This window comes from Lithobates pipiens, unplaced genomic scaffold (assembly GCF_037356315.1).
Source record: "Lithobates pipiens isolate NorthernLeopardFrog02 unplaced genomic scaffold, aLitPip1_a1.2 Scaffold_19, whole genome shotgun sequence".
Taxonomy (NCBI): Eukaryota; Metazoa; Chordata; class Amphibia; order Anura; family Ranidae; genus Lithobates; species Lithobates pipiens.
The window spans coordinates 592078996-592090656 of NW_027507764.1; the positions used below are offsets into that span (position 1 = coordinate 592078996).

Consider the following 11661-nt stretch of genomic DNA (forward strand, 5'->3'; position numbering starts at 1 on the left):
CATACATACAGACACACATGCACATACGCATACATACAGACATACATGGACACACACACACATGCAATCATACATGCACAGACACACACACACACATGCACATACAGACACACATACACACACACACACATACATACATACATACAGACAGACATGCACACACACACACATATAGACACACATGCACACACATACATACAGACATGCACACACATGCACAGACACACATACATACAGACACACATACATACAGACACACATACATACAGACACACATACATACAGACACACATGCACATACATACACACATACATACATACATACATACATACATACATACATACATACATACATACATACATACATACATACATACATACAGACATGCACACACATACATACATACATACATACATACAGACATGCACACACATACATACATACAGACATGCACACACATACACACATACAGACATGCACACACACACACATACAGACACACATGCACATACATACAGACAGACATGCACACATACAGACACACATACAGACACACATGCACACATACAGACACACATGCACACATACAGACACACATGCACACATACAGACACACATGCACACACATACATACATACAGACACACATGCACACACACACATACACATAAATAAAGCCTTTTTAAAACGAATCTAGCTTGTAGTACAGTACCTTTCCATTCCATTTCCTCATTCAGCCGGGTACTGCACTGTAGGGGGAAGCAGAGAGCACAGCACACTCCTCTGCACTTTACTTTCACTTTTGAAGCCGACGGAGCTTCACACAGTGCCGGGGATCGGCTCATTTGACAGCCCTGATCCCGCAGCACACCAGGCGGGCCGGACTTTGGACATGCCTGGCCTAGGCCATCTTTATGTAAATAAAAAAAAAAAATCAGATTTCTTTGCCATGAGGTGCCATGTTGAACATCCATTGACCAGTAAGAGAGTGAGCTATGACACCAAATTTTAACACACCTGCTCCCCAGTCACACCTGAGACCTTGTAACGCTAACAAGTCACATGACACCGGGAAGGGAAAATGGCTAATTGGGCCCGTCTCCTATCTCTACTCTCCATCCTGACGGGGAGGAGGGGGGGCGAGAGGACGGATCAGAATGGAGGGGGGGGGGACGAGAGGACGGAGCAGAATGGAGGAGGGGGGGGACGAGAGGACGGAGGAGGGGGGGAGCGAGAGGACGGAGCAGAATAGAGGAGGGGGGGACGAGAGGATGGAGCAGAATGGAGGTGGGGGGAGCGAGAGGACGGAGCAGAATGGAGGTGGGGGGGGGGGCGAGAGGACGGAGCAGAATGGAGGTGGGGGGGCGAGAGGACGGAGCAGAATGGAGGTGGGGGGCGAGAGGACGGAGCAGAATGGAGGTGGGGGGGCGAGAGGATGGAGCAGAATGGAGGTGGGGGGGGCGAGAGGATGGAGCAGAATGGCGGAGGGGGGGCGAGAGGACGGAGCAGAATGGAGGTGGGGGGAGCGAGAGGACGGAGCAGAATGGAGGGGGGGACGGGAGGACAGAGCAGAATGGAGGTGGGGGGAGCGAGAGGACGGAGCAGAATGGAGGTGGGGGGGACGAGAGGACGGAGCAGAATGGAGGTGGGGGGGTGAGAGGATGGAGCAGAATGGAGGTGGGGGGAGCGAGAGGACGGAGCAGAATGGAGGGGGGGGGGACGAGAGGACGGAGCAGAATGGAGGTGGGGGGGCGAGAGGATGGAGCAGAATGGCGGGGGGGGGACGAGAGGACGGAGCAGAATGGAGGAGGGGGGACGAGAGGACGGAGCAGAATGGAGGTGGGGGGCGAGAGGACGGAGCAGAATGGCGGGGGGGGACGAGAGGACGGAGCAGAATGGAGGAGGGGAGCGAGAGGACGGAGCAGAATGGAGGTGGGGGGGACGAGAGGACGGAGCAGAATGGAGGTGGGGGGGTGAGAGGATGGAGCAGAATGGAGGTGGGGGGAGCGAGAGGACGGAGCAGAATGGAGGGGGGGGGGACGAGAGGACGGAGCAGAATGGAGGTGGGGGGGCGAGAGGATGGAGCAGAATGGCGGGGGGGGACGAGAGGACGGAGCAGAATGGAGGAGGGGGGGACGAGAGGACGGAGCAGAATGGAGGTGGGGGGGCGAGAGGATGGAGCAGAATGGCGGGGGGGGACGAGAGGACGGAGCAGAATGGAGGAGGGGGGGACGAGAGGACGGAGCAGAATGGAGGTGGGGGGGGACGAGAGGACGGAGCAGAATGGAGGTGGGGGGGGGCGAGAGGGACGGAGCAGAATGGAGGTGGGGGGGGGCGAGAGGACGGAGCAGAATGGAGGTGGGGGGGGCGAGAGGACGGAGCAGAATGGAGGTGGGGGGGGACGAGAGGACGGAGCAGAATGGAGGTGGGGGGGGGGGCGAGAGGACGGAGCAGAATGGAGGTGGGGGGGGGACGAGAGGACGGAGCAGAATGGAGGGGGTGGGAGGACGGAGCAGAATGGTGAGCAGCTATCAGGCTTTATTGAAATCTATGCAGGGTGATTGGTGCTTGTAACTCCCCCACACGGCACCGATCATTCCTGACTGCCCAGGTACGGGGTGAAGCATCGGAGTATTTGAGTATCGGGACATCCCTATGTTGCAGTAAGACCCCTTTCACACTGGAGCCGTTTTTCAGGTGCTTTAGCACCTAAACATCTCTCAATGCTCCCCAGTGAGAATCCCGATTGCTTTCACACTGGGGCGCTGCTCTGGCTTGACGTTGAAGGTCCTGCAAGCGGCATCTTTGGGCTCTTTAGGAGCGCTGTGCACACCACTCCTGCCCACTGAAATCAGCTGGGCTCAGACCGGGTGCATTGTTGTGGGTGAGAGGGCGGGAAGTCTGTCCTCTAGTACTGTGTGTACCTGGAGCTACATACACTTCAGCCCGTGCAGCGCTTAGTGGGGGAAATAGTTTGGACCAAGTTGATACAAACTATTCACTTGACCTGTGGAAGATTTACCCCCCTCTTCTTGACCAGGCCGTTTTTTGATTTTTGGCACAACATCACTTTAACCTAAAATTGCGTGGTCATGTATCATTGTACACATTATATTATTGAGGGGGGAGAGAGTATCAGTATTCAAGCAGAAAGGGGGGGAGGGGGGGAGATCAGTATTGCAGTATTGGAACAAAAAAGGGGAGGGGGGGTTTAGTATTTTTGCAAAAAGAGAGGGGGGAATCAGTGTTGGCTCAAAGGAGGGAAATATCAGTATTGGAGAAAAAAGGGAGGGGGGGGGGTCAGTGTTTGCGCAAAAAAGGAGGGAGAAAATAAATATTGTAGCAAAATTAGGGGTGAAAAAATTGGTGGTGCTGCAGCAAAAATTGAGGGGGGGGGGGGGGGAGTCTGTTTTCAAGCAAAAGCATAGTATTGGTGTGTTGAGCTCTTGTAGTGTCGGTGAGTTTTCAGTTGGGGGCGGAGTCTCAAGCGTTTTGTGTTCCATGTTGGACGAGTTAATATTAGGAATTTTGTCTAATCCCCTTTTCTTTCTCTTTTTTCTTTCTGCAGATAATCCCCGGAGCGGGTTTTTTCAGGAGTCTCTGGCAGTTTTTCAGTCCACCTTGTAAGTATATCGGGATATTGTTTCCTATAAAGATAATGAATGGTTTGTGATATCCGGTAGTCCGGAGGAGCCGCCATCATTGCTAAAGACACTTGCAGCTGTCCTGAAGGTTCCCCAATAAATGTCTGGGGGAAGAATACTAAATACATTTAGGGGAATTTACTGGTAATCACACATGGAGTGATCACTGCCAACGATCGTCCCCGCATGCAGGACTGATAGCCGGTTTTTGCATTATGAGTGATTTACTAAGGGTTGGTGCAGGTGAGAGACGCACACTGTGGTAAACGGGGTACATGAATTTGCACCACGTGTGATGGTACACGGAGACTGCCGAGTCCATGAAGACTTTTCCCTCCTATGACCGCTGTAGTAGCAGGAAGCGGCTCCGCTGCACTGACAGCCTGTTGGGGTTTCATACCCAACCTCCCCATCTGGTGATGGCGCAGATTCGTAGCCAACAGAGAGCATTTCAGAATCCACAACTGCCCGCTACCAATCACAAGGGGAGAGCAGAACTGATGGGGGATCTAGTGTCTGAATCCCCATCAGGCTTCACCCGGTGTCTCTGGTTGCTAGGAGACCGTCAACACTGAAGGAGGCAATGTCATTAAGTGCTAATAAAGGCAGGATTTGTTTTTATACAAACATGTTAGACTTGCCTGCTCTGTGTAATGGTTTTCTACAGATCCTCCTCTTCTCGGGTCCCCTTCTGGTGCTCCTGGCTCCTCCTTGATCAGGGCCCCCAGTACAAGCCACTAACTCTGCGGTCACTTGTGCGTCCTCACTTCTAAACGTCCATAGGACACACGACGGGGCTCAGCTCCACTCTCTGCTTGCTGTCATTGACAGCCACAGGAGCCAATGGGTCTTGCGACTGTCTCAGAGCCAATGAGGAGAAAGAGACCCAAGACAGCAATGACTGTCATGCACATCACTGGATCAGGTAAGTATGGGGGGGGGGGGGGCACTGCACACAGGTTTTTTACATTCATTCATAGAATGCACCTTCAGTCTTTACAACCACTTTAGGATAAAAAAATAAACACCTGTATACACCCCCTCAGGCCCCCTTATACTTACCTGAGCCCCATCTCACTCCAGTGATGTGCATTAGAACAGCTGCTCTCCTGGATGTCTCTCCCCTCATTGGTTCACAGCAGTGGGAGCCATTGGCTCATGCTGCTGTCAGTGAGCCAATGAGAGCGTGGGTAAGGTCACACTCCGAGCCAGTGAGGAGAGATTGGGGGTGGCGGGCCCAAGCATGCTGTGTGTTTAATGGACAATGTCCATTTACAGGAGCGCATCTTGGGAGTGAGCCTGCTGGACTGCCCCCCATAACCAAGAGACTTACCATTGGGAAGAGGAGCCAGGAGCACCAGTGGGGGCCCCTCAAAAGAGCTCCTCCTCCCCTTTAGAATCGCTTTAACCGGTGAGAGGTGTGGAGGAAGTAATGGTGTACAGACACGGGCACTCTGCCTGTCTCTGTATGCCAACTTGGAGTAGAGCTTGATCACCTTCAGTTTGGTTTACGATGAACTGGGGGGAATTATTTCCTTATTTTAATTTTTTTTGCAATAGTAACTCCCCTAAAAGCTACGGTATTAAGAACTACCTGAATCTGCTGTGCCCGAAACCAGCGACATGGGTTTTTAAGTCTGGTACAGACCTTTTTAAAGGGCCATACCACCAGAAACGTGTTCCTGGATTTCCCCCAATTGCGTTTTGGCCTCATTATTCAATTTCAGAATTCTGTTATTGCATGAACCCTGCTGGCGGTGCGATGTTATGTCACTTCCGACGAGGTCGTGGTGTGTGTTTATTTTTATTTATTTATTTTTTTTATTTTTATTTTTTGCAGACTTTTAAGAGATGTTGGGGACTTATAGACCCCAGATCTCTCCATGAAGAGGACCTGTCATGATCGATTCCTATTACGAGGGATGTTTTACATTCCTTGTAATAGGAATAAAGGTGAAAAAAAATTTTTTTAATGGAAAGTGTAAAAATAAAATGCAATAAATGGTTTTTTTTTTTTTTTTTTTTTTTTTTTTTTTTTTTGCGTTGCATAAGGGGATTTTTAAGTACAGATGTTTGACGCCATTCCAAATTGTGCGCAATTTTTTTTTTTTTAAAGCGTGACATATTGGGTATTCACTCGACGTAACATCATCTTTCACATTATACCAAGCAGCTGGACTAACTTTAGACCCCTTTCACACTGGGGTGTTTTTCAGGCCTTTTTCAAGCGCTTTAGCGTTAAAAAAAAAAGCGCCTGTAAAGCGCTTGAAAGAAGCCTCATCTGCAGTCCCAATGTGAAAGCCCGAGTGCTTTAAGAGCCCTTTCACAATGTCAGCGCCCGAAAAACGCTCGTAAAGCGCCGCTTAAACTAGCCGGTATTGCCTACGGTTTTAACCCTTTCGCCCCGCTAGCGGCCGAAATGCGCTGCAAATCCGGCGGTAAAACGCCGCTAAAAATAGCAGCATTTTACCGCCGACGCAAAGGGCGGTGTGGTGTGAAAGGGGTCTACCAGCATTTTTCGAGCGTTATTGGGGCGCTTTTAACCCCTACTAGTGGACAAAGGGTTAAAAGTGCCCACAAAACGCTGCTGCCAATAGCGTTTTTTTCAGGCGTATTACAGGCGCTTCCCATTGATTTCAATGGGAAGGGGCGCTTTAGGAGCGTTGTATTCACCGCTGCAAAGAAGCTGCTTGCAGGACTTTTTTTGATGCCCTGCCAGCTCCTCGGTGTGAAAGCACTCGGGCTTTTACATTGGGATTGCAGTTGTGGCTTCTTTCAGGTGCTTTTTTAACGCTAAAGCGCGTGAAAAATGCCCCAGTGTAAAAGGGGTCTTAGTGGTAGTGTGTTAATCATTTTTTTGAAAAATGACCACCATTTTATTCCCTAGGGTCCCTGTGTGTGTGTGTGTGTGTATATGTATATATGTGCATTTTCAGAGAATCGCTTAATTCACACACTGGGGGAGATTTACTAAACCTATATGTGTGTGTAATTTTACTGACATTTTGCATTTCCTAGACCTTTGAGATAATATCAAGTGACACACAAAATTGAAACTACCACTATTTTATTCTCTAGAGCCACGACCCTCCTACTGTTGAACTACACATCCCATGATGCATTGTAAAAACGCTGACATTCACAGACATGACTAGGCATGATGGGATTTGTAGCTCCTGAGCAACTGGAGGGCCGTAGTTTGGAGACCAATGCCCTAGAGAAGTGGTCTCCAAACTTTTCACTTTGGGGGCCAGATTGTGCATTTTTCACATATTCGTTGGGCCAAAAATGTTTTTTTAAATGAATCTTCAGAATAAAATATTTGACAGGCTGACAGCAGTAGAGCTTAATGAGGGTATCTTCCGCCCCCCACCTAAAAGCCGTAACCTCATGCAGGGGGGCTAAACTTCCAGCATGGGCAGGGCGTGGCATCTGTTAATCGACACGCACACGCCTCCATACATTTGTGTCCTCAAGAGCCCCCCTGCATATTTTTTACCCTTAGAGACCCTTTCCATATTTGTCCCCATCAGAGCACCCCCCCCCCCCAGATATTTGTGCCTAAATAAAAAAAACCCTTGCATTTTTGTGTTCCCATCAGAGCCCCCTGAAACATTAGTGTTCCTTGTAGGGCCCCATCCATATTTGTGCCCCCATCAGACCCCCGCTGCACATTTTGTGTCCTCATCAGAGCTCCTCACAACATATTTAAGTCAAAATCAAAGGCCCCCCCCTGCATATTTGTGCCCCACTTCCATGTGTGTCCCCTTTAGAGCCCACCCGCCACAGAATTGTGTGCCCCATCACCACCAGCAGTCAGATTTGTGTCCCTCTTGCGTCAGTGTCCGGCTTCAGTGCTCTTCTGCTGCACCTCCCGACTCCCGCCCGGCTGTTAGACACAATGTAGCCAGAATCACAGCCATAAAGGACACTGATAACAGAGGGGGGTGGGACCCGGGAGGTGCAGTAGGTCCTAGCAATCAGTTAATGAGGCGCCGGGTTGAGCAGGCTCTGCCAGGCTGCGGGATCCGCGCTGCATACTTTTTGGTGATTATGCAGCGCAGTTCCTGCTACCCGGCTTGAGCAGGAAGTGACCGTGCAGGGAGTCTGACGATTCAACCTGCGGGCCCTGCTCTAGAGCTGTGATGGTGAACCTTGGCAACCCAGATGTTTTGGAACTACTTTTCCCATGATGCTCATGCACTCTGCAGTGTCATGGGAAATGAAGTTATCAAATTATCTAGGGTGCCGAGGTTCACCATCACTGCTCTAAACTATGGTCCTCCCAGTTGTTGTGGAAATACAAGTCCCATGAGGCATTGCAAAGCCACCGACAGTTACAAACATGACTCCCAAGGCAGAGGCATGATGGTTGTAGTTTCTCAACAGCTGGAGGGCCACAGGTTGAGCTCCCATGCTCTAGGGCAGGGATCTGCAATTAGCAGACCTCCAGCTGTTTCAAAACTACAAGTCCCATCATGCCTCTGCCTCTGGGTGTCATGCTTGCGGCTGTCAGTCTTGCTATGCCTCATGGGACTTGTAGTTCTGCAACAGCTGGAGGTCCGCTAATTGCATATCCCTGCTCTAGGGCAGGGGGTCTCCAAACTATGGTCTTCCAGTTCAGGAACTACAATTCCCATCATGCCTGTGAATGTCAGTCTTGCAATGCCTCATGGAACGTGTAGTTCCGCAACGGCAGTAGTGGGGAGATCCCTGACTTCGGGCTCTCCGCTTTCAGAAAATCTATCCTGTTTGGGGGTTTTATGTAATCTTCAGGCATAAAATTATGAAATGTGTGGCCAAAAAAAAATGTAAACGGTTGTTAGCGAAAGAGTTAATGGAGTGCTTTTTTTATTCTTTATTTTTTCACAAATTGGGTAATGTTGGGTTTTAATTATGTCTGCTTTTAAATTCTCCTTTTTTCAGTTGGGATAATAGATGACAAATTTTGATCACAAAACTTCAGTGAATTTGCAAGATGGCAGCAGCAGAGCCCTGACTGGGCCATAAAGGTTCTTTGAAAAGACCATCACCATGACAATGCTACCTGCTGCTAGTCCTCAAACCAAGTCCTCATTGGTCCATTTTATTTGTTTTTAACAGGCTTTGGTTGAACAGATATGGAGGATCAAGAAGACAGCCCCGTGGAGACCATTGATGTCTACCTTGAGCCTGACCCAGAAGAGGAAGAGCAGGCACGCAGCAGAAGAACGGTGAAAAGGATCCGGGTTGAGGAAAGCCCAGATGAAGAGGAGGATGATGAGAGCGAGCAGGAAGATGGAAATGACAGCGATTACTCTCCCCCTACACACGGGAGGAACCTGAGGAGGCGCCGGCAGTATTACTGCGCTGAGTGCGAGAAGTGTTTCAAGCATAGCGCTGCCCTGGAAGCCCATCGCCGGATCCATAAGAGCGACAAAGGCTTCCCGTGTGATGTCTGCAATGCCCGTTTCTCTTTGAAATCCGACCTAATGGTTCATCAGAGGCAGCATGTGCCAAAAAACAGCTTAGAAAGTCCACAAACGAGCCGGACACCCACCGAAAGCTCCAACTCGAGCGCCAGTAACAGCCCCCTGCTGGATGAAAAGCCTCATCAGTGCAACTTCTGCGAGAAAAGGTTCCGAGACAAGACCATCCTGGAAGCCCATCAGAGAATTCACACTGGAAAACTTGCCTATCCCTGCCCGGTGTGCGACGAGAGCTTCTCGAAGCCGGCTCTGCTCGCCGCTCACAGCAACATTCACCGAGAGGGCAAACCTTTCCACTGCGACCAGTGTGATAAAAAATTCAACGATCAGACGCTCTTGGTGGCCCACAAGAGGACCCACACCGGGGAGAAGCCTCAGAAGTGTAACCACTGCAACAAATGGTTCCCTAACCGCAGCAGCCTGGAAGCCCACGGCGAGTGCCACCTGAAACCCAAGCCGTACAAGTGCCGTCATTGCGAGAAGAGCTTCAACGACAAGTCCCTGCTCATCACCCACGAGGGAGTGCACACAGACACTAAGCCCTTCAAGTGCACTCAGTGCAGCGAGAGCTTCTTCCTGAAGACGCAGCTGATGGCGCACCAGGCCACCCACGCTCCCGATAAACCTTTCCCGTGCAACCAGTGCGAACGCAGCTTCAACAAAGAGGAGACCCTACTGGCTCACATCCGGGTGCACAACATGCAAAACGCTGAGAAGCCAAAACCCGTCAATTAGTTTTTAATGATAGAAAATTTATGACTTTTTACATTTTCAAGATCTGCCTTTTCCAACCTTCACCCGGAAAGTTTATCGGCTATATCCAAACACTTTCTTTCTCTCAAATTTTTTTTTTTTTTTTCGTTTTGTACGAGTGGCTTCATTGCCATGCTCATTTACGGAAAGGGATTCTGTACACACATTTATATTGTGCGTATTCTCATGTATATACTATGTTACCAGTATAGAATGTTAAAAAAAAAACAAAAAATCAAAAAAAAAAAAAAGTTTTGTGAGGCGATCATCTCTCGCACGTAGTCTTGGAAATTTCTGCATGCAAGTCACAGCAAGAACGTTCAACATCTTTTTTGATCTAGATGGACTAAGACTAATGGTTACGCGGATGGAGATCGCAGAAGCCAGACCTTTTTTAATGAAGATGGGAAGGTTCGTGATGTCCCATCACTCGGCACAGGAATATACCGCTGTGCAGACATGTAAGATGTTAGCAATTAGTGTGGTCCTGAGTAAATGATACGTTAGTGGTTGGAAAGGGTCCATTTTTTTTTTTTTAATGTTTTAAAAATTGTCATTACAATCCAAATAAAATTAGAAAAATGCCATGCAGCCTGTGTTTTGAGGTTTTTCTCTCAGCTTTAAACTGACTTCAGGGTTTGGCTTAGGATCCTACACAAGGCGGGCTCTTCGCTTCTCATTCTCCAAGGCAGGTGCACCACTTCTCATATACGGAAGGCGGGCTCTTTGCTTCTCATCCCCCAAGGCAGGTGCACCACAAAGCAGGTGCCCCACTTCTATATCTACACAAGGCAGGCTCTGTTTCATTCTCCAAGGCATGCACCCCACAAGACAAGCTCTCCACTTTTCATCCTCCAAGGCAGGTGCACCAGAAGACAGACTCCTGGTCTTCTCATCCTCCACCGAGGCAGGTGCACCACAAGGCAGACACACCATTTCTCACCCACCGAGGCAGGTGCACCACAAGGCAGACTCAGTTTCCCATCCTCCACCGAGGCAGGTGCACCACAAGGCAGACTCAGTTTCCCATCCTCCACCGAGGCAGGTGCACCGTTTCCCATCCTCCACCGAGGCAGGTGCACCACAAGGCAGACTCAGTTTCCCATCCTCCACCGAGGCAGGTGCACCGTTTCCCATCCTCCACCGAGGCAGGTGCACCACAAGGCAGACTCAGTTTCCCATCCTCCACCGAGGCAGGTGCACCGTTTCCCATCCTCCACCGAGGCAGGTGCACCGTTTCCCATCCTCCACCGAGGCAGGTGCACCGTTTCCCATCCTCCACCGAGGCAGGTGCACCGTTTCCCATCCTCCACCGAGGCAGGTGCACCGTTTCCCATCCTCCACCGAGGCAGGTGCACCGTTTCCCATCCTCCACCGAGGCAGGTGCACCGTGTCCCATCCTCCACCGAGGCAGGTGCACCGTGTCCCATCCTCCACCGAGGCAGGTGCACCGTGTCCCATCCTCCACCGAGGCAGGTGCACCACGAGGCAGACGCACCGTTTCCCATCCCCCACCGAGGCAGGTGCACCACGAGGCAGACGCACCACTTCTCATCCTCCAAGGCAGGCATAAAACGTCTCATCCTCCAAGGCAGGTGCACCACAAGGCAGGCATAAAACGTCTCATCCTCCAAGGCAGGTGCACCACAAGGCAGGCATAAAACGTCTCATCCTCCAAGGCAGGTGCACCACAAGGCAGGCATAAAACGTCTCATCCTCCAAGGCAGGCATAAAACGTCTCATCCTCCAAGGCAGGTGCACCACAAGGCAGGCAAAAAACGTCTCATCCTCCAAGG

The 11661-nt window shown here is 50.4% G+C and overlaps 1 protein-coding gene across 5 annotated transcripts in view; it reads left to right on the forward strand.

Moving 5' to 3' along the window:
• LOC143997781 (uncharacterized) overlaps positions 1-10456 on the forward strand; it is a 17812-nt gene extending 7356 nt beyond the window's left edge. For 3 of the 5 annotated variants that reach the window (XM_077493572.1, XM_077493574.1, XM_077493575.1), the window contains exons 2-3: positions 3569-3623; positions 8748-10456. In XM_077493572.1, the coding sequence (XP_077349698.1) occupies positions 8765-9847 (1083 nt within the window). In that variant the 5' untranslated portion in view covers positions 3569-3623; positions 8748-8764 and the 3' untranslated portion in view covers positions 9848-10456. Of the gene's footprint in view, positions 1-3568; positions 3624-8570; positions 8657-8747 lie in introns of all 5 variants that reach the window. The other 2 variants (XM_077493573.1, XM_077493576.1) reach the window with 1 other exon arrangement.
• The last annotated feature ends 1205 nt before the right edge of the window (positions 10457-11661 follow it).